Raw genomic sequence first — 23,386 nt, 5'->3', positions numbered from 1 at the left:
ATCTAGCATTTAGCAAATTAATTAGCACTTCTGATGTACTTGCTTGTTTAGTATCTTTTTTTTGTTTATTTCAAAGAATTCAGTAATTGGATCATAACAAGACTTCTGCGGATTGCAGCAACTCCATCCTGTCATATGTTACACAAGAAAATCTGTGAAGTCATCTGCTCATTATTATTTCTTTTTAAAAGCAAGAGTCCTGCTATTTTTGGAGTACTGACCAAGGAATTACTATATCTTTTTGAAGATTTGATTTACCTCCACGGAAGAAATGCAATGGGACACTTTGTGGAATGGCCAGTGTTGGTTAACCGATTTTTAAGTCAATTAGATGAACATGTGGGATATTTACAACCAGCTCCTTTGCAGCTCATGAACATGCAAAATTTAGAATTTATTGAAGTCACTTTATTAACGGTTCTTATTCGTATTATTGCAATTGTGTTTTTTAGAAGGCAAGAACTCTTACTTTGGCGGATCGGTTGTGTTCTGCTAGAGTATGGTAGTCCAAAAATTAAATCCTTAGCAATTAGCCTTTTAACTGAACTCTTTGAGCTTGGAGGACTACCAGCACAACCAGCCAGCACTTTTTTCAGTTCATTTTTGCAATTATTAAAACACCTTGTAGAAATGGATGCTGACCAATTGAAAGTCTATGAAGAACCCTTATCAAAGCTGATAAAGACACTATTCCCCTTTGAAGCAGAAGCTTATAGAAGTATTGAACCTGTCTATTTAAATATGCTGCTGGAAAAACTCTGTGTCATGTTTGAAGATGGTGTGCTTATGCAGCTTAAGTCTGATTTGCTAAAAGCAGCTTTGTGCCACTTGCTGCAGTATTTCCTTAAATATGTGCCAGCTGGGTATGAATCTGCTTTACCAGTCAGGAAGGTTTATGTGAGAAACATTTGTAGAGCTCTTGTGAATGTGCTTGGAGTTCAGGTAGATGCAGAGGTAAGTTATTTTTAAGGTTACTTGTTAAGTATGTATTTTATTCATAATTTATCCGTATGTGCAAGTGTAATAATGAAAAAGTAGAATATCTTTAATAATAATGTATATTCAGAACAGAATGATTTTCATAATCTACTTTGGCTCCGTATTATGGACTTTTCTTTGATTTCAGAGGGATTTGTTCATTAAATTGGTCATCAACTGCCAGTGGAGTAGAATATTTTAAAGCAGAATTTGTGAAATGTAAGCCTGTTTGTTGCATTGTTAATTAAAAGGGGGTCAGTCATCAACTTAATTGCAAAAACTTTAAGCACTCACATACATTTTGTCTTTGACAGGCTCTAATCAATCACTTTTAGAAAACATATGGGTACATAGTACTAGTCATGCCAAATTATGCCTTTTTTCCTATTTGGACTGTGGAAGACAGGTAGTACCATAAAATAGTGAGATGTGCAATAACTTGGTTAAATATTTCACTTTATTTTGTCTATAAATCTTGCTGGATTTTTAGGGTGAAAGAAGTTAGTAATTCCCTTATAGAATTTTTCTTTGTGGCGTTTTGATAAAGGGAAAAACAGGTTATAGAGAGAAGGATTTGTCTTAAGCCTTCTAAGACTATGGAACCATAGTGCTACGTATAGAAATATATGTATGTCCATATATATACTGTGAAATAATATAGATTAACTTAGGTCTTTGTTTTGCATGATGAGACTCTGAAAATAGTTTACCTTATTAGAAAACTCTTAATTAATACCTAATGCACTTTTACTGTTTATGAATAATATAAGCATATTTTCTAAGAGAGTTTTTGAAATGATCTTTGCTTTCTCAGTATTTGTTGGGCCCACTTTATGCAGCCTTAAAAATGGAAAGTATGGAAATCATTGAGGAGGTTCAGTGCCAAAGTCAACAGGAAAGCCTCAGCAGTAATAGTGATGGAATATCACCCAAAAGGCGTCGACTCAGCTCATCTCTAAACTCTTCCAAAAGAGCACCAAAACAGACTGAGGCGTATGACCTTCATTCAGTTTGTATTTAGTTATTTCATAAAACTTTATTCATGTTTCCAAATCACCTTTAGTTAAGTGTTTGACTTAAATCCACAAAGAACATTTGTTCTTTCTAAAGGTAGTCAAAGGGATGCTTAAAATATTTTAATATTTCTTGTAGTCTATTCTAGTATGAAAGATTTCGTGGCTAAATATGGTTACTTAAAAGACTTTTTTTTTTTTTTTAAAGATTGGCACCTGGGCTAACAACTGTTGCCAATCTTCCCCCCCCCACCCCCCCCGTACACAGTTGTATATCTTAGTTGCAGGTCCTTCTAGTTGTGGGATGTGGGACGCTGCCTCAACGTGGCCTGATGAGCGGTGCCATGTCCGCGCCCAGGATCCGAACCCTGGGCCGCTGCAGCAGAGCATGCGAACTTAACCACTCGGCCACAGAGCCGGCCCCTAAAAGACTCTTTAAGTCTTTACTTGCCTGTCTAATTTAACTTTTTAATATGTGAAAAATCTCTGAGATTATACATCTATCAGCAATTTCAAAAATGTTAGCAAACTGTTTTTGTAATGTGGTCAAAGAATTCCCGTATTTCAGCCATCCCTAAAAGTTGTTTTAAATCTCTCTTAATATAAATTTCAGTAGTTGACATTACATGTTATCATTTAAGTATTTTCCACATTTGAACCAAATTTGTATTAAATATGAATATCTTTCTACTTTGGTTATAATTAATTACAGAATTAAACATGTGGATATGAACAAAAAGAGCATATTATGGAGTGGACTGAAACAGAAAGCTGAATCCCTTCAGATTTCCCTTGAATGCAGTAGTCTAAAGAATCCTGTTATTGAGACGTTAGAAGGAATTGCTGTTGTCCTACAACTGACTGCTCTGTGTACTGTTCATTGTTCTCCTCATAACATCGACTGGTAAAACAACTTGTATTTTCTGGGTGGATTTCCTGTAATAAACTTGGATTTATTGTTTTAGGAGACCTCATTCACTGCATTTGTGTGACCTTAGAGCACAAACTTTTTGGTGAAATAGAAAAGAAATTTGTCTTTTCTTGAGCACTTGCTAAATGCTAGATACTGTGTTAGGTACTATACATATCATAGGTAATCTTTACAACAATACTGTGAGATACATGCTGTTTTATGTCTACTTTACAAATTAGAAATTGAGGCTCTTTTTTGTCTGAAGCCTAAATTAACTTCCTGGGCACACACGATTTTTTTTTTTAATTTTTAATTTTAATTTTAATTTTTTTTAATATTTAATTTTTTTCCTTTTTCTCCCCAAAGCCCCCCAGTACATAGTTGTATATTCTTAGCTGTGGTCCTTCTAGTTGTGGCATGTGGGATGGCGCCTCAGCATGGCTTGATGAGCAGTGGCATGTCTGCGCTCAGGATTCGAACCCTTGAAACACTGGGCCGCTTCAGCGGAGCTCGCAAACTTAACCATTTGGCCACAGCGCCGGCCCAGCACACAGGATTAGTAGCATAAGCGTTTGTATACAACTCAAAAGGCAGTGTTCTTTTAGCCAGTCACTTAGTCAAGAGATTTCCCTTTGATAATAAGAGTAGGAATTTAGAACTTGTCAGAGGTATATTTTCGGCTTGGTGTTCTTAGTATAGGTTAATTCTTCTATCAGAAGAAACAAGTAAAGTGTGAACCCTCTCTGAAGATTTAATCTTATTTTTACTGCCACATTATAACCAACACTGCTTGTTAATTTTTTACATGATCCTTTATTCTTTGTTTCCTTACTTATTCTTTTGACTTGCCGATACAAAGTTATGAAGGAGATTTTAAAGAAACTATATTATTTCAGGTTGCATTAGACTTGGAATTTGAGATAACTTGAAGGAATAGTTAATTAGGCTGAAGTCTGCCCTTGCCCTTCTATTAAGAAAGAGTTTGCTAAGCCAATTATTAATTATGTAGGCCTGTCTCCTGTCATTTTAAGCCTGGTGGTGCCACATTTAAATATCCCAGATTAATTTTAATTACCAAATCCTAAGAGTAATTTAGACTGACATAAAGAGATTAAACTTAAAATGACATGTGGATTCATTTGCATATTTACTTTGAATTAGTTTAAAGCTGTAAGTTAGTTTTATACTCACAGTTTCTTTTAGCTTACCACAATATTAGGTTTGACTATAACAAAATTTATTTTAATTCTCTGTTTTAAAAAATGTATTAACTGCAGCCATAATTTCAAAGACTGTCAACAGAAATGTAAGAAGAAACCTTCAGTAGTGATAACTTGGATGTCTTTGGACTTTTACACAAAAGTGCTTAAGAGCTGTAAGAGTTTGTTAGAATCTGTTCAGAAACCTGACTTGGAGGCACTTATTGATAAAGTGGTGAAAATATTTGATGCTTTGATTTATATTCAAGGTGAGTACAATTAAGCAGTAGATCGACATAACATTTAAAGATAATCAGTATAGAAATAAGCTTTCTCTTTTGCCTAAGACCTAAATGCACAAATGTTTGAATTACCCAAAAGTTTTTTCTTGATTTCAGTTCTGTTAAACTTGTCAGTAATTTCTAAGTTCCAAATTTCTTTGTGTAATATTTTGATATATTATTTTTTTCAATCAATAGGAATTATTTGTAACTTTTTTTTTTAAGATTGGCGCCTGAGCTAACAACTGTTGCCAGTCTTTTTCTTTTTCCTCTGCATTTTCTCCCCAAATCTCCCCTGTACATAGTTGTATGTTTTAGTTGTGGGTCCTTCTAGTTGTGGCATGTGGGATGCTGCCTTAGCACGGCCTGACGAGCGGTGCCATGTCCGCGCCCAGGATCTGAACCAGCGAAACCCTGGGCCACTGAAGCGGAGTGTGCAAACTTAACCACTCAGCCACAGGGCTGGCCCTATTTATAACTTTTAAATTTTTTGATTTGAGAACCTGAAGAATGCTATGGTCCCTCTTCTTAAAAATGCATAGATACAGGGGCAGCCCCATGGTGTAGTGATTAAGTTTGTGTGCTCCACTTCGGTGGCCCAGGGTTCACAGGTTTGAATCCTGGCATGGACCTGTGCACCGCTTGTCAAGCCATGCTGTGACGGCATCCTACATACAAAATAGAGGAAGATTGGCACAAATGTTAGCTCAGCAACAATCTGCCTCAAGCAAAAGAGGAAGATTGGCAACAGATGTTAGCTCAGGGCCAATCTTGCTCACCAAAAAATGATAATAATAAAAATGCATAGATGCTTATTTTTATAAAGTCATATTTAATTTCTTTGGATTCACAGACCTCGGAACGTCATTTCTACATTAAGAACTCCTGTTTATTGAATGTTCATTTTAATTCCACTTGATGTTTAGAATGTCTATTTTTATTGAAAAAACACAGGTAAATATGATTAAGGAAAAGATATAATTAATTACCTGTTGTGTGTTTCTGTAGTAAAAACTTCATTTGAAGATCAAATTCTGGAAGATCTATGTGGAATGCTCTCACTTCCATGGATTTATTCCTGTTCTGATGATGGCTCTTTACAGTTGACCACATTTGCCACTAATCTTCTAACTTTAAGCCAGAGGATTGCAGATAGCTACTGTAGGTCGTCACAAAATTCTGTGTGTGGTTTGTTTTGTTTTAACTGATCTCTGTATAAGACTTCTAACACTTCATTTCTACCTTTTCAATAATTAAAAAAGCAGGTACATTTTGAAAGAAAGGGGTTAAACATGGAAAAAGTAACGAATTTTAGGATTTGCATATCCTCAGTTCTATTCTGCCACATTGTTCTCCAAAGATTTCATTCCAGTTTATATTCCTGTTAGCAGAATATGAGAGTTCCTATTGTTTCACATCCTCACAAACACTTGGCATTGTCAGACTTTAAAATTTTTGCTATGGAAAAAGAAAAAAAAATGTCAAGGAGCTAACTATGGAAAAAATTTCTTTTGCTATTTTTGATGTGTGTGATTTTGCTGTTGCATTTTGCTGATTAATAAGATTGTGCATACACCTTTTTTCAGTGTGCATACTTTATTTTTGGAAAAGAAGCTTTTAATTAAATATCATATGTATTTTAAATGTTATTTGACTTTTCAACAAAGAATGAATATGTATGTGTGTATATAGATATATAAAATTAACACTTAGATGTCTTGTTTAATAGACTTAATTTTTTCAGCACCACAGGCACAGTCACGGTGTGTGTTTCTTCTAACTCTGTTTCCAAGAAGAATATTCCTTGAATGGAGAACAGCAGTTTACAGCTGGGCCCTGCAGAGCTCCCATGAAGTAATCCGGGCTAGTTGTGTTAATGGATTTTTTATCTTATTGCAGCAGCAGAATTCTTATAACAGAGTTCCAAAGATTCTTATGTATGTATTAATATTTTAATTTGAATATATAACTTGATTGGAAAGATTATATGTGCAAATTTATGTTTATTGCTGGATATATAGAGCAAGTGTTGCTTTTAGTTTTAGAATTTGGAAGTTTTTCCTTCTAGGCTTTGTTTTATCAGTACTTTACCCTATGTTAAAAGTAAGACTATTTAGACCACAAAATTAAGCAAGAACCTTTAGTAGCTTTACTTTTTTTTCCCCAGAGATAAAGTCAAAGATGATTCTGACATTGTCAAGAAAGAATTTGCCTCTATACTTGGTCAACTTGTCTGTACACTTCATGGCATGTTTTATTTGACAAGTTCTTTAACAGAACCTTTCTCTGAACATGGGCATACTGACCTCTTCTGTAAGAGCCTAAAGGTCACTTCTCAACACGAATGTTCATCTTCTCGACTAAAAGCTTCTGTTTGCAAACCATTCCTTTTCCTGCTGAAAAAAAAAACATCTAGTCCAGTGAAACTTGGTGAGTGATTTTTTTATGATTTATTTAGTATTTTAAAACCCACTTAAGCTCTTTTTAAAAAAATCAGAGATAGAATTAGCCTAAAGCTTAAAAACTAGTCTTGCTTGGTAGAGTCAATGCTTGTGTAATGCTTACTTATAAATGGGATGTCTGGTATTAGACTGTATCACAGAACTAACAAGGAAGTAATTTTTGGATTTTTAAAATACTTTTATGATTTGGAAGCATAATGGGGTGTACCTGATGTTTGGCTCAATATTCTGAGGTTCCATATTCCATATCCTCTTTAGTGATACCAGGGACTTTTTTAATGTGTCCCCTGCCACTACCTTGAACCTTCAGAACTTCAAATAATTAGATACTTTGCCCAACTGAGGACTATAGATTGTAGCTTCTTGGCCATTTTCCAGTGGTAATGGTGTATGGGTTTGGTGAGAACATGAGATTTATACAAATACTTGGAAAATCCATTGTTTGAGTGGTAAGTTACAACTTGTTCTCAAGTTTTCAAAACAATATATGATGGGTGGTTTCTAGGACTGCATAAGTGTTGTAATGTAAGGTTAACCATAAGGCTAGGATTGCCCTTAGATCCAGTTCTTTGGATTAGTAAAATGTGCTTTTTAACTATCGTGGTTAACATATAATGATCTACAAAATCTAAGTGACTAGTCACTTTACAACTTAAGAAGTTCTAGAATTAATTTTAGATTTAACTTATTTATAACTTTTATTAAATATAAAGTAAATTTAAATTTCTGAGTATTTATTTTAATCCTCCACAATTCTGTGTGCCCTGCAACTCTAAATACTAAATATTGATATTGTAAGGCAACTTAGAATTCTTCATAGTCTATTATTTATTGACAATATTTTTACAGTAAAACTTTGATATGTAATGTGTTAAATTAGATATTATGTGCTCTCGCCTTTTAGCATTCATAGATAATCTATGTCATCTTTGTAAGCATCTTGATTTTAGAGAAGATGAAACAGATGTAAAAACAGTTCTTGGAACTTTATTAAATTTAATGGAAGATCCAGACAAGGATGTTAGAGTGGCTTTTAGTGGAAATATCAAGCATATATTGGAATCCTTGGACTCTGAAGATGGATTTATCAAAGAGGTTGATAATTGTTTTTTTTAAATATTTGTGTTTTCATAAACCTGGCTCTAAAATTCTTTTTAACTAGTTAATTTTATTGTTCTAGCTTTTTGTCTTAAGAATGAAGGAGGCATATACACATGCTCAAATCTCAAGAAATAATGAGTTGAAGGATACCTTGATTCTCACAACAGGGGATATTGGAAGGTATATTTGGCAGCATTTGTATACTTTATTTATTTTGGCCATTCTCCTTTTCTGTTTGCCTGGTGTTAAAGATGGTGATATGAGAGAGGTGACATCATAGAAAGAGGGTGATATCAGTGTGCATTTATTTGTGAATTTCTATTTATTTCTGACATTGATAATAGCTTTTTTTTTAATTATAGGGCAGCAAAAGGAGATTTGGTACCTTTTGCACTCTTGCACTTATTGCACTGCTTATTGTCCAAGTCAGCATCTGTCTCTGGAGCAGCGTACACAGAAATTAGAGCTCTGGTTGCAGCAAAGAGTGTTAAACTGCAAAACTTTTTCAGCCAATATAAGAAACCCATCTGTCAGGTGAGAGTCAGCATTGGCCTTGACTATAGGAAATAGCAGTACTTTGCCAGAATTAAGAAAAAACAACCTATGGGGGTCTGGGCCGGTGGTGCAGCAGTTAAGTGCACACGTTCTGCTTCAGCGGCCCAGGGTTCGCTGGTTCGGATCCCAGGTGTGGACATGGCACCGCTTGGCAAGCCACACTGAGGTAGGCGTCCCACATACAAAGTAGAGGAAGGTGGGCACGGATGTTAGCTCAGGGCCCGTCTTCCTCAGCAAAAAGAGGAGGATTGGCAGCAGATGTTAGTTCAGGGCTAATCTTCCTCAAAAAAAAGAACCTGTGTGTGTGTGTGTATATATTTTTTACTTGACTTAAAAGATATATATTTTTTCAACGATGTGTTCGCTTTATTTAAGAGAACCTAGATCTTGCCAGTTTTATCTTTAGCATCTTGGTCAGAAGATGTAGGTTATAAATGAGAGAAGGGAAAAATCATCTTATAATAATACATTGAATTATCATGCTGTATTGTTAATCTAATAAGAGATACCTTTCTTTTTTAGCCTTTCTTTCAGTGATGATAAACTCTTTTATGCCTCGATATTATGGATAAGGAACTTTGTTTAAAAAAAATTGATTCAATTCGTAGCTGAAGACTTGGATATGTTAAAATACTGGGTTTGCCCTGTGTTAGTAGTATAATCATTAGTAAGATATTCAAATTACTTAACTAAGCCTGGTTACTTCATCTGTAAAAGAGAGATTATACGTAATCTATCTCATTAAGATTGTTATAAAAATTAAATGAGCTAATTTAGGTAATGTGTTCAGAACACAGTCTGATACTGTCCTTTATGTTAGGTTAAAAAGTGTTAGTTAACTTTTCATCCTTGTGTGAAAGCTAACAAAGCGTTTTGCTCTAGTTTTTGGTAGAATCCCTACACTCCAGTCAGATGACAGCACTTCCTAGTACTCCGTGCCAGAATGCTGAGATGCGAAAACAAGACGTGGCTCACCAGAGAGAAATGGCTTTAAATACTTTGTCTGAAATTGCCAATGTTTTTGACTTTCCTGATCTTAATCGTTTCCTTACTGTAAGTTGCAAAGTATAACTGACTTAATTGAGGTTTTCAATTCAATGTTTTGTGTTTATTCCATTATAGATTTTTTAGAAGAAAATCTGGCAAGTACATTGAGGAGATGTAGACCTTAGATTTTTAAATTTATGTGTTTTCTTTTGACTTTGATATGATAATGTTACTTATATTATAAAATTTAAGTTAATGTTGATTTGAGTCATTGCTTTATGTGGTTAGCTATACTGAAAGGTTAATACTGATTGGTTAGTGCTAATTAATTCAGTTGACTGAGCCCTTATGTCTTTAGTGCTGAGATTGGTTCCATTGGTAATGCAAAGTCTACAGTTATTGTATTGTTGTTGATATTTCCTTTTAGTTTTGTTAATAATTGCTTTACATACTTTGATGCTCCTGTGTTGGATGCATATTGTTAATAAGTGTTATGTCTTCTTGGTGGAGTGTCCCTTTTATCATTATAAACTGCCCTTCTTTGTCTCTCTTTATCTGTTTTGCTTTGAAGTCTACTTTGTCTGATATAAGTATGGTAACACCTGCTTTCTTATGTTCATTATTAGCTTGGAGTATTGTCTTCCATCCCTTCACTCTGAGTCTGTGTTTGTCTTTAGGGCTGAGGTGGTGTTTCCTGGAGACAGCATATTGTTGGGTCTTGTTCTTTAATCCATCCTGCCACTGTGTGTCTTTTGATTGGAGAGTTCAATCCATTTACATTTAGAGTGATTATTGAAATGTTGGGACCTAATGCTGCCATTTTATTGCTTGTTTTTTGGTTCTCTTGCATTTCCTTTGTTTCTCGTCCCATGATTTTTGGACTACCAATTCAGGTAGGTAGTTTTCTATATTGGCTTTCTTCTTATTTGTAATTTGTCTTTATTCTTGTTATTTGTTTAGTGGTTACCATGTGGTTTGTATAAAACATCTCATAGATGAGATAGTCCATTTTCTGATAGCCTCTTATTTCCTTAGATGAAGCCATTCCATCTCTTTCCTCTTCCCCTTCTAGGTTGTTATTGTCAGATTTTTTTTCTTCTGTCTTGTGTTGTGAATTTGTGGTTAAAATGACAAGATTATATTTATCTTGGTGTTTCCCTTCCTTTTATCTTTAATGTTATACTTAGCCTTTACTAACCTGTTCTGATGGTTTCTGATTTTGTCTTTCTAGTTATCTCCTTGGCTCTGGGTTTTGTAACCCCTTTCCTTTTCTTATTTTTTCAGGTATGAGGGTCTTCTTGAGCATTTCTTGTAGGTGTCTTGTGGCGATGAACTCCCTTAACTTTTGTTTATCTGGGAAAGTTTTTATTTCTCCCTCATATTTGAAGGATATTTTCACTGGATAGAGTATTCTTGGCTGCAAGTTTTGTCCTTCAGAGTTTTGGATATATCCTTCCACTCTCTTCTAGCCTGTAAGGTATCTGCTGAGAAATCTGCTGACAGCATTATGGGGGTTCCTTTGTAGGTTATTTTCTTCTGCCTTGCTGCCCTTAATATTTTCTCTTTGTCCTTGGCTTTTGCTAGCTTCACTACTATATACCTTGGGGTGGGTCTTTTTACATTGATAAAGTTTGGAGGTCTATTATCTTCTGTCACATGGAGTTCCATCTCTCTCCCCAGGTTTGGGAAGTTCTCAGCCATTATTTCTTTGAACAGGCTTTCAGCCTCGTTCTCATTCTCTTCTCCCTCTGGGATACCTATAATCCTTATGTTGCATTTCCTAACTGAGTCGGATATTTCTTGGAGAGTTTCTTCATTTCTTTTTAGTCTTAGTTCTCTCTCCTCCTCTATCTGCAGCATTTCTATATTCCTATCCTCCAAATTGCTAATTCTGTCTTCTATATTATTGACCCTACTGTTCAGAAAGTCCAGATTTTTCTTAATCTCCTCCATTGTGGTCTTCATCTCCAACATTTCTGATTGGTTCTTTATAGTATCAAGCTCTATTGTGACATAGCTCCTAAACTCGTTGAGTTGTCTATCTGTATTCTCTTTTAACTCATTGAGTTTTTTAATGATGGCCGTTTTGAATTCATTGTCATTTAGGTTACAGATTTCAGTGTCTTTGGGATTGTTTTCTGGGTACTTGTCATTTTCCTTCTGTTCTGGAGATTTAATATATTTTTTCATAATGCTTGATGGCGTGGATTTATGCCTCCGCATAGAGATAGAGTTTGGTTACTGCTTCCCCTTGCTTCTACTGGTGGAGGGGTGGACAGCAGCTGTGTAATCTGCACCAACCAGGATCCCTGTCAGTTGTTCCTGACTGAGCCTGGGCCCCTCCTCGTGATCACAGTGGCCCTGTGGGGTCTCTCATCAGCTGTGGGGACAATCGCAGGAGGGCCTCTGGTTGCTGGTGCCTACTCTCACAGATCGCCTAGACACGCTCCTTCCTTAGGGTCTGCAGTAGTGTTATGGGCTTTCACAGCCGCCAGGAGCAGGTTCGCCTAGACTTGCAGCTCTGCCACCGTCAGGTCCTGCAAGATTTCACTTGTCCACTGTGGGCCGCAGCTGAGCTATGAGTATCTGCTTCAGTCTGTGGTTAGCTTACCCAGCTGTGTCACTTCTGCCCCAGGGCCTTCCAGCCTTATGAATGCTGGTCAGGGCCTCTCCACTACCGCTGAACAGAGGCTTTCGCTGTGGCTGCTGTGGGACTGTGGATTTTCCCCCTGGACCAGGGAGCAGTCAGGCTGGGGCTCCAACTTGTCACTACCCACTTGTGCAGTCCTGCTTGGTCTCCCTTGCCCCCTCCAGGCCACAGCAGGGCCTTGTTTGTTAGATGTGGCCAGCGGGTTGCTCAGCCAGCGGAGCCCCTTTTTGCCTCAGTGCCTCCCAGTGGTCTGATGGCTGGGCCAGGTCTCTCGGCTAAGGCTGAGTAGAGGCTTTTCCTGTGGCTGCTGTGGGACCGTGGATTTTCCCACTGGGCTAAGGAGCAATCGTGGGGGGGCGTAGGGCTGTAGTCACCTGTTTCCACAGTCACGCCACCAGTGCAGCGCCTGCCCTTGGTGCCGTGGTGATGCTATGGACATGTCAGCCAGTAGAAAGTTGCTTGCAGGTACTAGGCTGTCTGGGGGTCAGAGAGTTTTCACCTATCTCCACCTCCTTCTGGGGGGAAGTCCATCCACCTTCCAATGTATAGCACCGCAGGTCTCTCATGTGTCCTGAAGTGCTGTGTGGATATCCTTTGTTGACCAATGAATGTCCAATTAGTTGTAGTTCAAAGGGGGAGAGACAAAGAAAACTGCTCACTCTGCCATGTTGCTGACGTCACTACTGATAATGCAAAGTCTAATAACAATCATTTCCACCCCTAAGGACTTGGAGTTATATAGTACAAAACTAGTGGTATGGAGATGATCTTCTGTGAATTTAGATGACAGAGTTTGTAGTATGGAGTCGTTTGGGAAACCTTTGAAAAGTCATTAAGGCTGAGATTTGAAAGATGGAGGGGGTACATTACCTTCTTAGCCTTTTCCCAAAGGCAAAGTTTATCATTACTCTTAGCTAATAAATTATAATACTGATTCATGCAGAATTTTTCCCTGTAGTGTTATATTTTACAAACTTAAATTGCTTGTATATTGGTCAGATCCTGGAAAGAAAAATGATAGTATACAGTAAGGACCACAAAGAAATTCTTACCTTTTCATTCAGTAATTCCACTCTGGGAACCAAACAGCACAGATGTTTACTACAACAATTTCCAAGTTGCAAAACTAAACAAAATCCTGAGAAGAAACTGAATGTCTTATATTTAAGTCATAGACTATTATGTAACCATTCACATAATAATTATGAATTCTTTGTCAAAACTACCTTATAATGTTATAACAGTCTTACAGGATTAATATTAAGTTGAAAGGCATAACATGAGTAAGGTGTAAGCGTCTCTGAGGGCAGGGCCTGAGTCTTGCTCACTGTCACATCTCCAGTGCCTAGGATAGTGACCAACATATAGTACGTGTTCGTTAAATACATGTTGAATGAATAACTGAAAGGCCAACCATTTTATGTTTAGAATTTTGTATATATTTTATAAGCAAGATCTTAAAGGAAATAGACCAAAATCAAAATAGATTTGTTGCCATATTGGGATCATGAGTGTGTTAAAAAGGTTTTCTTTAATTTTGTAATATCAGTTTTCTAATTTAAAAAACTTAAAATATTCCATTTATGGTTACTCTTGCTTATTGTCTAAATCCAAGTTAGCTCAAATAATAAATCAGGCTTGGAATTTCTACCTTAGAGCATGAGTATATTTTAACACATACTCATGAGAAATTATCTTCTTTACTTATACACTAGCTTATTTATTGCCTGTATCCCCCCCTACGATGTAAACTTTATGCCATCAGGATCCTTGCCTGATTTTCAGTACCGTAACTGAATTGCCTGTATCATAGTAGGGGCTCTGTAATGTCTGTTGAACAAATAAATGGTAAATCTGAATTAAAATATGTCATATGTGGACTCCAAATTTGTGTGGCATTTTAAAATGTTTTTCCATATAGCTTATGTGAATATTTTATCACCTAGACAAATGTGTTTTTTGGTAATTGTGATATTTCTTTTTCAGAGGACATTACAAGTTCTGCTACCTGACCTTGCTGCCAAAGCAAGCCCTGCAGCTTCTGCTCTCATTCGAACTTTAGGAAAACAATTAAATGTCAATCGTAGAGAGATTTTAATAAATAACTTCAAATATATTTTTTCTCATTTGGTCTGTTCCTGTTCCAAGGATGAATTAGAACGTGCCCTTCATTATCTGAAGGTAATTGAATATTTATGTGTTTTACTCTTTTGTTTAAATTAGCATTATGATAAAGCTGTTGTAGCATTCTTATAGGAATGAGAGTGGGTAATTTGTACCCTATCCTAGAGTAATATAAGTTAAAATAGTTTTATGTTAATAAGCTTTGTCTTTGGCCTAGAGATGCATGATAAATAGAATTATTCTTTTGTATTTTCTTTGGTCACGTCACCATAATGGCATATGATAATCATCCATTCATGGATCAGGTTCTCAGCTAATTTCATTTTAGAATTTTTAATTGATTGGGGCTACAAGTTGACTAATGATATGCGAGTGATTATAGGAAGAGGCAATTTCCTTCAGCTATAGTATAATGTCAGCATTTAGTTTACTTACTTAGTGCTCTGATTGCAATTTGACCCAGTTTCTTGCTAGTTTTTCAATGTAAAATGATAGCTCGTGCTTCTTTTTTGGTGTCATGTTAGCAATATCTTTGAGGAATATGAGACTACAAGGGAACAAGAGAACCTGTCAGATATGCATATGTGACTCTTATTGTTTTCTCTGATGTTAGTTTATTTCATATGTTTCATGATATGCCAGCAATAAATCTCTTTCCACATAGTCATTGAATATTGAGTATATTTATTCATTTTGAGGAAAAAAATCTTTATTGAAGAGATGGAATAATAACAATAAATATTTATAGAGTACTTACTACGTCAGAAGCTTGGCTAAACAGTTTATATGGGTCATTGCACTTACGCCTCACAGTTACCCAATGAGATAAAGGTGCTATTGTTTTTCCATTTTATTTATTTATTTATTATTTATTTATTTTATTAAGATTATGATAGTTAACAGCTTTGTGAAATTACAGTTGTACCCATCTTATTTTAATTTATTTTAATTTTTTATTTTTTTCTGAGGAAGATTAGCCCTGAGCTAACATCTGCCAATCCTCCTCTTTTTTTCTGAGGAAGACTGGCCCTGAGCTAACATCCGTGCCCATCTTCCTCTACTTTATATGTGGGACGCCTACCACAGCATGGCTTGATGAGTGGTGCCGTGTCCGCACCTGGGATCTGAACCAGCAAACCCTGGGTGGCCAAAGTGAAATGTGCGCACTTAACCGCTGCGCCACCGGGCCAGCCCTGTTTTCCATTTTATAGATGAGAAAACTAAGGCAGAGAGAGGTCAGATTAGGTAACTTATCCAAGCCACAGCACAACTAATAAGTAACAAAGCTGGAATTTAAATTCTAGCAGTCTGAACTAAAAGACTGTGATCTACGCCACTGTACTGTATTTCCTCTCAGGGATATGTGCCTATGAATAATGAGTTGATGATACTTTAAGAGCTTACGGAAAACTAGGACTTCCTATTTAAAATCTTATTTCAAAATAAAGCCTGATCACTTCTCTTCATTATCTGTAGCTCACTGGAGACCCTACCAGGAGAGAACAAGGTTGGAATCCTTTTCTAATGCCTTTTTAAAATACTATTAGTAAATATTGTCACCTAATCTAGAGCTCCTGATTTACTAATAGTGTGCTAAAATCAATATACTTATTTTCAGGATGTTAGTAACGTGAAAAAACTTTTCTTTTAATGTGTCTTTGGATTAGAATGAAACAGAAATTGAACTGGGGAGCCTGTTGAGACAAGATTTCCAAGGATTGCACAATGAATTATTGCTACGTATTGGAGAGCACTATCAACAGGTTTTCAATGGTTTGTCAATACTTGCCTCATTTGCATCTAGTGACGATCCGTATCAGGGCCCAAGAGATATCACATCACCCGAACTAATGGTAAGGAATATATTGTATGGAGTTTTTTGTTTTTCCTCTTTTTGTAGCTTAATTATGAAATTGGAGAAACAGGTGTTTTATGCATTTTCCAAATGCTAGAGATTAGTTTAAGTTTTAAATTGGGATTTTTGTTTTGTAAAGGTTGATGATTTAAATTGCATGGCCACCACATATAACATATATAGCAACATATATTCACATTGACAAATCTGCATTTTCAAATGATGTTAGATTTTATCTTTTCACTGAGTGCAAACGTTTAAATTTATTTTTCTTCACTACTTTTTAACCAAAGATTAGAATACATTTGTAGCTCCCTTCTGACTATTCCTTTCTTGGCACAGAATACTAACCTTATCAGTTTTAACTATATTTAAATCCATTGTTGGATTTGAGGGAAATTAGAAGATATGTTATCCCTTTTTATCTTTCCCTATCTTAAATTTGTTTCGGAAGTCACTTTACTATTTTATTTCTTCATCTGAAAAAATACATAAATCCTCAGGCTTAATATTTTTTTCTTTTTTTCTTGTTGAAGTGTAGTTGATGTAAATTTTTTTTTTTCAGGTTTCATTACTCTTTATTTTAGTAATAGTGATAGTCATGTGAGGGGGCTCAAGGAGCTGCCTCAGGCGGCAGCAGCCTCTTTAGCAGCTCTTCTCTCTACCAGCATCCCCTGCTTCTGTTTTGCCAGGCACTTCCTGGCAGAATAATGGGCCCCCAGGTTGTGGTAGCAGTCCTGGTAGGCCTTGACCGCCTGGGTGAACTGCTCCAGCTCCTTGGCATGGTTCTGCCTGTAGCTCTCACTTCCCTGCGCTGACAGGCCTTCAGCCTTTCCTGAATGATGTTGATGATTTCAGGTGTACAACATAGTGATTTGACATTTATTTACATTACAAAGTGATCACCCTGATAAAACTAGTAGCCATCTGTCATGATACAAAGTTATAATATTGTCGACTTTGTTGCCTATGCTGTACATTACATCCCTATGACTTATTTTTTGACTGAAAGTTTGTACCTCTTAATCCTCTCCATCTATTTTGCTCTTCTCCCCACCAACCCACCCCTCTGACAACTATGGATTTGTTCTCTGTATTAGGAGTCTGTATTTGTTTTATTTTGTTTGTTCATTTGTTTTGTGTTTTAGATTCCACGTATAAGTAAATCATACAATATTCTTCTTTCTCTGTCTGGTTTATTCCATTTAGCATAATACATTATAGATTCATCCATGTTGTCACTAATGGCAGGATTTCATTCTTTTTACAGCTGAGTAATATTCCATTGTGTATGTATACCACATTTTCTTTATCCATCCAACTACCAATGGACATCTAGGTTGCTTCAATATCTGGCTATTGTAAATAATGCTGCACTGAACGTAGGAGTGCATATATCTTTTCAAATTATTGTTTTCATATTTTTGTATAAATACCCGTAAGTGATATTGCTGGATTATATGGTAGTTCTATTTTTAGTTTTTTGAGGAACCACCATGCTGTTTTCCATAGAGGTTACACCAATTTGCATTCCCACCAACAGTGCAGAGGGTTTCCTTTTCTCCACTTTGTTGTCAACGGTTGTTAATTGTTTCTTTTTGATAATGCCTATTCTAACATAGGTGAGAGGTGATGTCTCGTGGTTTTGATTTGCATTTCCCTGATGATTAGTGATGTTGAGCACCTTTTCATGTACCTGTTGGCCATCTTTATGTCTCCTTTGGAAAAAGTGTGTTAGGTCCTCTCCCCATTTTTTAATCAGTTTGTTTGGGTTTTTTTGTTATTTAAAAAAAATTTTTTTTTATTGAGGTTATCACAGTTTACAACATTGTGAAATTTCAGTTGTACATTGTTATTTGTCAGTCACCATATTGGTGCGCCCTTTCACCCTTTTTGTCCACCCCCCCACCCTCTGTCTCCCTGGTAACCACTAAACAGTTCTCTTTGTCCACGTGTTGGCTTATCTTCCACATCCGAGTAGAATCATATGGTGTTTGTCTTTCTCTATCTGGCTTAGTTTGCATAACATAATACCCTCCAGGTCAATCCATGTTGTTGGGAATGCAATGGTTTTGTCTTTTTTATGGCCGAGTAGTAGTCTATTGTATATATATACCACATCTTCTTTGTCTAGTCATTGGTCAGTGGGCACTTGGGTTGCTTCCACGTCTTGGCTATTGTGAATAATGCTGCAATGAACATAGGATTGCATAAGTCACTTTGAATTATTGATTTCAAGTTGTTTGGATAGATACCCAGTAGTGGGGTAGCTGGGTCATATGGTATTTCTATTTTCACTGTTTTTAGAAATCTCCATGCTGTTTTCCATAGCAGCTGCACCAGTTTGTATTCCCACCAGCAGTGTATGATGGTTCCCTTTTCTCTACAACCTCTCCAACATTTGTTATTTTTTGTCTTGGTTGTTACAGCCATTCTAATGGGTATAACGTGATATCTTAGTGTAGTTTCGATTTGCATTTCCCTGATGATTAGTGATGTGGAGCATCTTTTCATGTGCCTATTGGCCATCTGTAAATCTTCTTTGGAGTAATGTCTGCTCATATTCTCTGCCCTGTTTTTGATTGGGTTACTTGTTTTTTTTGTTGTTGCATTGTGTGAGTTCTTTATATATTATGGAGATTAACCCCTTGTCAGATATATGATTTGCACATATTTTTGCCCAGTTGGTAGGTTGTTTTTTCATTTTGATCCTGGTTTCCCTTGCCTTTAAGCTCTTTAGTCTGATGAAGTCCTACTTGTTTACTTTTTCTTTTGTTTCCCTCTACTGAATAGACATGGTATTTGAAAAGGTCCTTCCAAGACTGAGGTCAAAGAGTGTACTTACCTCCGTTTTCTTTTAGGAGTTTTATGGTTTTAGGCCTTTACCTTCAAGTCTTTGATCCATTTTGAGTTAATTTTTGTGTATGGCAAAAGATAATGGTCTACTTTCATTCTGCTGTGTGTGGCTGTCCAGTTTTCCCAGCATCATTTGTTGGAGAGACTTTCCTTTTTCCACTGTATCTTCTTAGCTCCTTTGTCGAAGATTAGCTCTCTATAAATGTGTGGTTTTATTTCTGGGCTTTCAGTTCTGTTTCATTGATCTGTGTGCCTGTTTTTGTACCAGTGCCATGCTATTTTGATGACTATAGCTTTTGTAGTATATTTTGAAGTCAGGGATTGTGATGCCCCAAGCTTTGTTCTTTTTTTCTCAGGATTGCTTTAGCTATTCAGGGTCTTTTGTTGCCCCATATGAATTTTAGGATTCTTTGTTCTATTTCTGTGAAGAATGTCATTGAGATTCTGATTGGGATTGCATTGAATCTATAGATTGCTTTCTGTAGTATGGACATTTTAACTATGTTTATTCTTCCAATCCATTTGCTTGGAATGTTTTTCTGTTTCTTTATGTCATCATCAATTTCTTTCACTAATGTCTTACAGTTTTCATTTTATAGGTCTTTTACCTCCTTGGTTAAATTTATTCCAAGGTATTTTATTCTTTTTGTTGTGATTGTAAATGGGATTGTGTTCTTGAGTTCTCTTTCTGTTATTTTATTATTAGAGTATAGAAATGCAACTGGTTCGTGTAAGTTCATTTTGTACCGTGCAGTTTTACTGTAATTGTTCATTATTTCTGTTAGTTTTCTGATGGATTTTTCACGGTTTTCCATATATAAAATCATATTGTCGGCAAACAGCAAGAGTTTCACCTCTTCATTGACTATTTGGATTCCTTTTATTTCTTTTTCTTGCCTGATTGCTCTGGCCAGAACCTCCAGTACAGTGTTGAATAAGAGTGATAAGAGTGGGCACCTTTGTCTCTTTCTGTTCTCAGAAGGATGGCTTTTGGTTTTTCCCCATGGAGTCTGATGCTGGCTGTGGGTTTTCGTATATGGCCTTTATTATGTTGAGGTACTTTCCTTTTATATCCATTTTATTCAGAATTTTTATCATAAATGGATGTTGGATCTTGTCAAATGCAGTCTCTGCATCTGTTGAAATGATTATGTGGTTTTTTTCTTCCTCATTTTGTTAATGTGGTGTATCACACTGACTGATTTGTGGATGTTGAACCGTCCCTGTGTCCCTGGTATAAATCTCACTTGATCATGGTCTATGATCTTTTTAATGTATTGCTGTATTTGGTTTGCCAATATTTTGTTCAAGATTTTTGCATGTATGTTCATCAGTGATATTGGCCTGTAATTTTCCTTCTTTGTGTTGTCCTTCTCTGGCTTTGGTATCAGGATGATGTTGGCTTCATAGAATGTGTTAAGAAGTGTTCTGTCTTCCTCAACTTTTTGGAATAGTTTGAGAACGATAGGTAATAAATTTTCTGTGAATGTTTGGTAGAATTCTCCAGAGAAGCCATCTGGTCCTGAGCTTTTATCTTTTGGGAGGTTTTTGGTTACTGCTTTAATCTCTTTGCTTATTATTGGTCTGTTCAGATTCTCTATTTCTTCTTGATTCAATTTTGGGAGGTTGTTAGAGTCTAGGAATTTATCCATTTCTTCTAGATTGTCCAGTTTATTGGCAAATAGTTTTTCATAGTATTCTCTTATAATCTGTTGTATTTCTGTGGTATCTGTTGTATTTTCTCCTGCTTCATTTCTGATTTTACTGATTTGAGCCTTCTCTCTTTTTCTTAGTGGGCCTCGCTAAGCGTTTGGCAATTTTGTTGATCTTCTCAAAGAACTAGCTGTTTGTTTCATTGATTCTTTCTACTGTCTTTTTTGTTTCAATTTCATTTATTTCTGCTCTAATTTTTAGTGTTTCCCTCCTTCTGCTGACTTTGGGCTGTGTTTGTTCTTCTTTTTCTAATGCTGTTAAGTGTAGTTTGAAATTGCTTATTTGAGGTTTTTTGTTTTTTCTTATTTTTTTGAGGAAGATTAGCCCTGAGCTAATATCTGCTGCCAATCCTCCTCTTTTTGCTGAGGAAGACTGGCCCTGAGCTAACATCCCTGCCAGTCTTCCTCTACTTTATATGTGGGATGCCTACCACAGCATGGCTTTCCAAGCAGTGCCATGTCTGCACCTGGGATCCGAACCAGTGCACCCCAGGCTGCCGAAGCAGAACATGAGCACTTAACCACTGCGCCACCAGGCTGGCCCCAAGAGATTTTTCTTTTTTTATTAAAGTGAGCCTGTATTGCAATGAATTTCCCTCTTAGGATGCTTTTGCTGCAACACATATGCGTTGGTATAGTGTGTTTTCATTTTCAAATGTCTCCGGGTATTTTTTGATTTCACCTTTAATTTCTTCATTGATCCATTGGTTGTTCAGTAGCATGCTGTTTAGTTTCCATATCTTTGTCCCTTTACCAGCTTTTTTCGTGTAGTTGATTTCTAGTTTCATAGCACTATGGTCGGAAAAGATGCTTGATATTATTTCAATATTAAATTTATTGAGGCTTGCCTTGTTTCCCAACATAGGGTCTATCCTTGAGAATGTTCCATGCACACTTGAGAAGAATGTGTAAACTGCTGTGTTTAGATACAGTGTTCTATATATATATCTATTAAGTCCATGTAGTCTAGTTGTTGATTTAATTCCACAATTTCCTTGTTAACTTTCTGTCTGGATGATCTATCCAGTGTTGGAAGTGGGGTGTTGAAGTCCCCTACTATTATTGTGTTGTTGTTAATATCTCCTTTTAGGTCTGTTAATAGTCGCTTTATGTACTTTGGTGCTTCTGTGCTGGGTGCATAAATATTTATATGTCATGTCTTCTTGGTGGAGTGACTCTTCTATCATCATATACTGCCCCTCTTAGTCTCTCTTTACCTGTTTTGTCTTGAAGTCTTCTTTGTCTGATATAAATATGGCAACGCTTGCTTTCTTTTGTTCGCCATTAGCTTGGAGTATTGTCTTCCATCCTTTCAGTTTGAGCCTGTGTTTGTCTTTGGAGCTGAGATATGTTACTTGGAGGCAGCATATTGTTAGGTCTTATTTTTTAATCCATCCAGCCACTCTGTCTTTTGATTGGAGAATTCAATCCATTTACCTTTAGAATGATTATTGATATATGAGGGCTTAATGCTGCCATTTTATCGCTTGTTTTCCACTTCTGCATTTCATTTGTTTCTTGTCCTGTGTAGTTTGGACTACCAATTCTATTAGGTAGTTTTCTACACTGGTTTTCTTAGTTTTCTCCTTATTTTTCATTTGTGTCTCTTTTCTAATTATTTGTTTAGTGGTTACCATGAGGTTTGTATAAAAAATCTCATAGATGAGATAGTCCATTTTCTGATAGTTTCTTATTACCTTAGACTAAGCTGGTTCAATCCATTCCCTCTTCTCTTTTCTAAGTTATTATTGTCACATCTTATTCCATCTTGTATAGTGAGTTTGTGGTTAAAATGACAAGATTGTATTTATTTTTGGTGTTTTCTTTCCCTTTATCTTTAATGTTATAATTAAGTTTTTGCTAATCTGTTCTGATAGGGAGCTGCAATTTTCTGATTTTGTCTGTCTATTTATCCCCTTGATCAGGGTTTTGTAATCCTTTTCTTTTTTTGGGGGTACAAGAGCCACCTTGAGGATTTCTGGTGGGAAGGAGGGTCTTGTGGTGATGAACTCCTTTAACTTTTGTTTATCTTGGTAAGTTTATTTCTCCATCATATTGGAAGGATATTTTCTCTGGATAGAATATTCTTGGCTGAAAGTTTTTGTCTTTCAGAATTTTGAATATATCATTCTACTCTCTCCTCCTAGCCTGTAAGGTTTCTGCTGAGAAATCCACTGACACCCTGATAGGGGTTCCTTTATAAGTTATTTTCTTCTGCCTTGCTGCTCTTAATATTTTTTCTTTGTCATTGACTTTTGCCAGCTTTACTACTATATGCCTTGGAGAAGGTCTTTTTACACTGATATAGTTTGGAGACCTGTTGGTTTTCATCACATGTTTTTCCAGCTCCTTCCCCAGGTTTAGGAAATTCTCAGCTATTATTTCTTTCAACAAGCTTTCTGCTCCATTCTTCTTCTCTTCTCTGTCTGGGATATCTATAATCCTTATGTTGCATTTCCTAAGGGAGTTGGATATTTCTTGGAGAGTTTCTTCATTTCTTTTTAGTCAGTTCTCTCTCCTCCATCTGAAGCATTACTATATTTCTCTCCTCCAGACTGCTTATTCTGTCCTCCATAATATCAGCTCTACCATTCAGGGAGTCCAGATTTTTCTTCATGTCAACTATTATGTTTTTCATCTCCAACATTTCTGATTGGTTCTTCTTTATAGTTTCCATCTCTTTTGTGAAGTCGCTCTTGA

At 36.2% G+C, this 23,386-nt stretch overlaps 1 protein-coding gene across 2 annotated transcripts in view; it reads left to right on the top strand.

Annotated features, from left to right (window-relative positions):
* ATR (ATR serine/threonine kinase) overlaps nt 1-23,386 on the top strand; it is a 108,694-nt gene that overhangs the window by 14,010 nt on the left and 71,298 nt on the right. For both annotated transcript variants that reach the window (XR_011496619.1, XM_070493461.1), the window contains exons 4-16: nt 77-954; nt 1,793-1,971; nt 2,704-2,895; nt 4,182-4,372; nt 5,393-5,545; nt 6,129-6,321; nt 6,552-6,814; nt 7,751-7,941; nt 8,027-8,127; nt 8,310-8,481; nt 9,385-9,555; nt 14,126-14,320; nt 15,931-16,116. Coding sequence is in view for 1 of the 2 variants with exons in the window: in XM_070493461.1 (XP_070349562.1) it covers nt 77-954; nt 1,793-1,971; nt 2,704-2,895; nt 4,182-4,372; nt 5,393-5,545; nt 6,129-6,321; nt 6,552-6,814; nt 7,751-7,941; nt 8,027-8,127; nt 8,310-8,481; nt 9,385-9,555; nt 14,126-14,320; nt 15,931-16,116 (3,065 nt within the window). In the remaining variant the exon portion in view is untranslated. The remainder of the gene's footprint in view (nt 1-76; nt 955-1,792; nt 1,972-2,703; nt 2,896-4,181; nt 4,373-5,392; nt 5,546-6,128; nt 6,322-6,551; nt 6,815-7,750; nt 7,942-8,026; nt 8,128-8,309; nt 8,482-9,384; nt 9,556-14,125; nt 14,321-15,930; nt 16,117-23,386) is intronic.

This window comes from Equus asinus, chromosome 21, assembly GCF_041296235.1.
Source record: "Equus asinus isolate D_3611 breed Donkey chromosome 21, EquAss-T2T_v2, whole genome shotgun sequence".
NCBI classification, from domain to species: domain Eukaryota; kingdom Metazoa; phylum Chordata; class Mammalia; order Perissodactyla; family Equidae; genus Equus; species Equus asinus.
The sequence above is the reverse complement of the archived record's forward strand: the minus strand, read 5'-3'. Positions and strand labels throughout refer to the sequence as shown.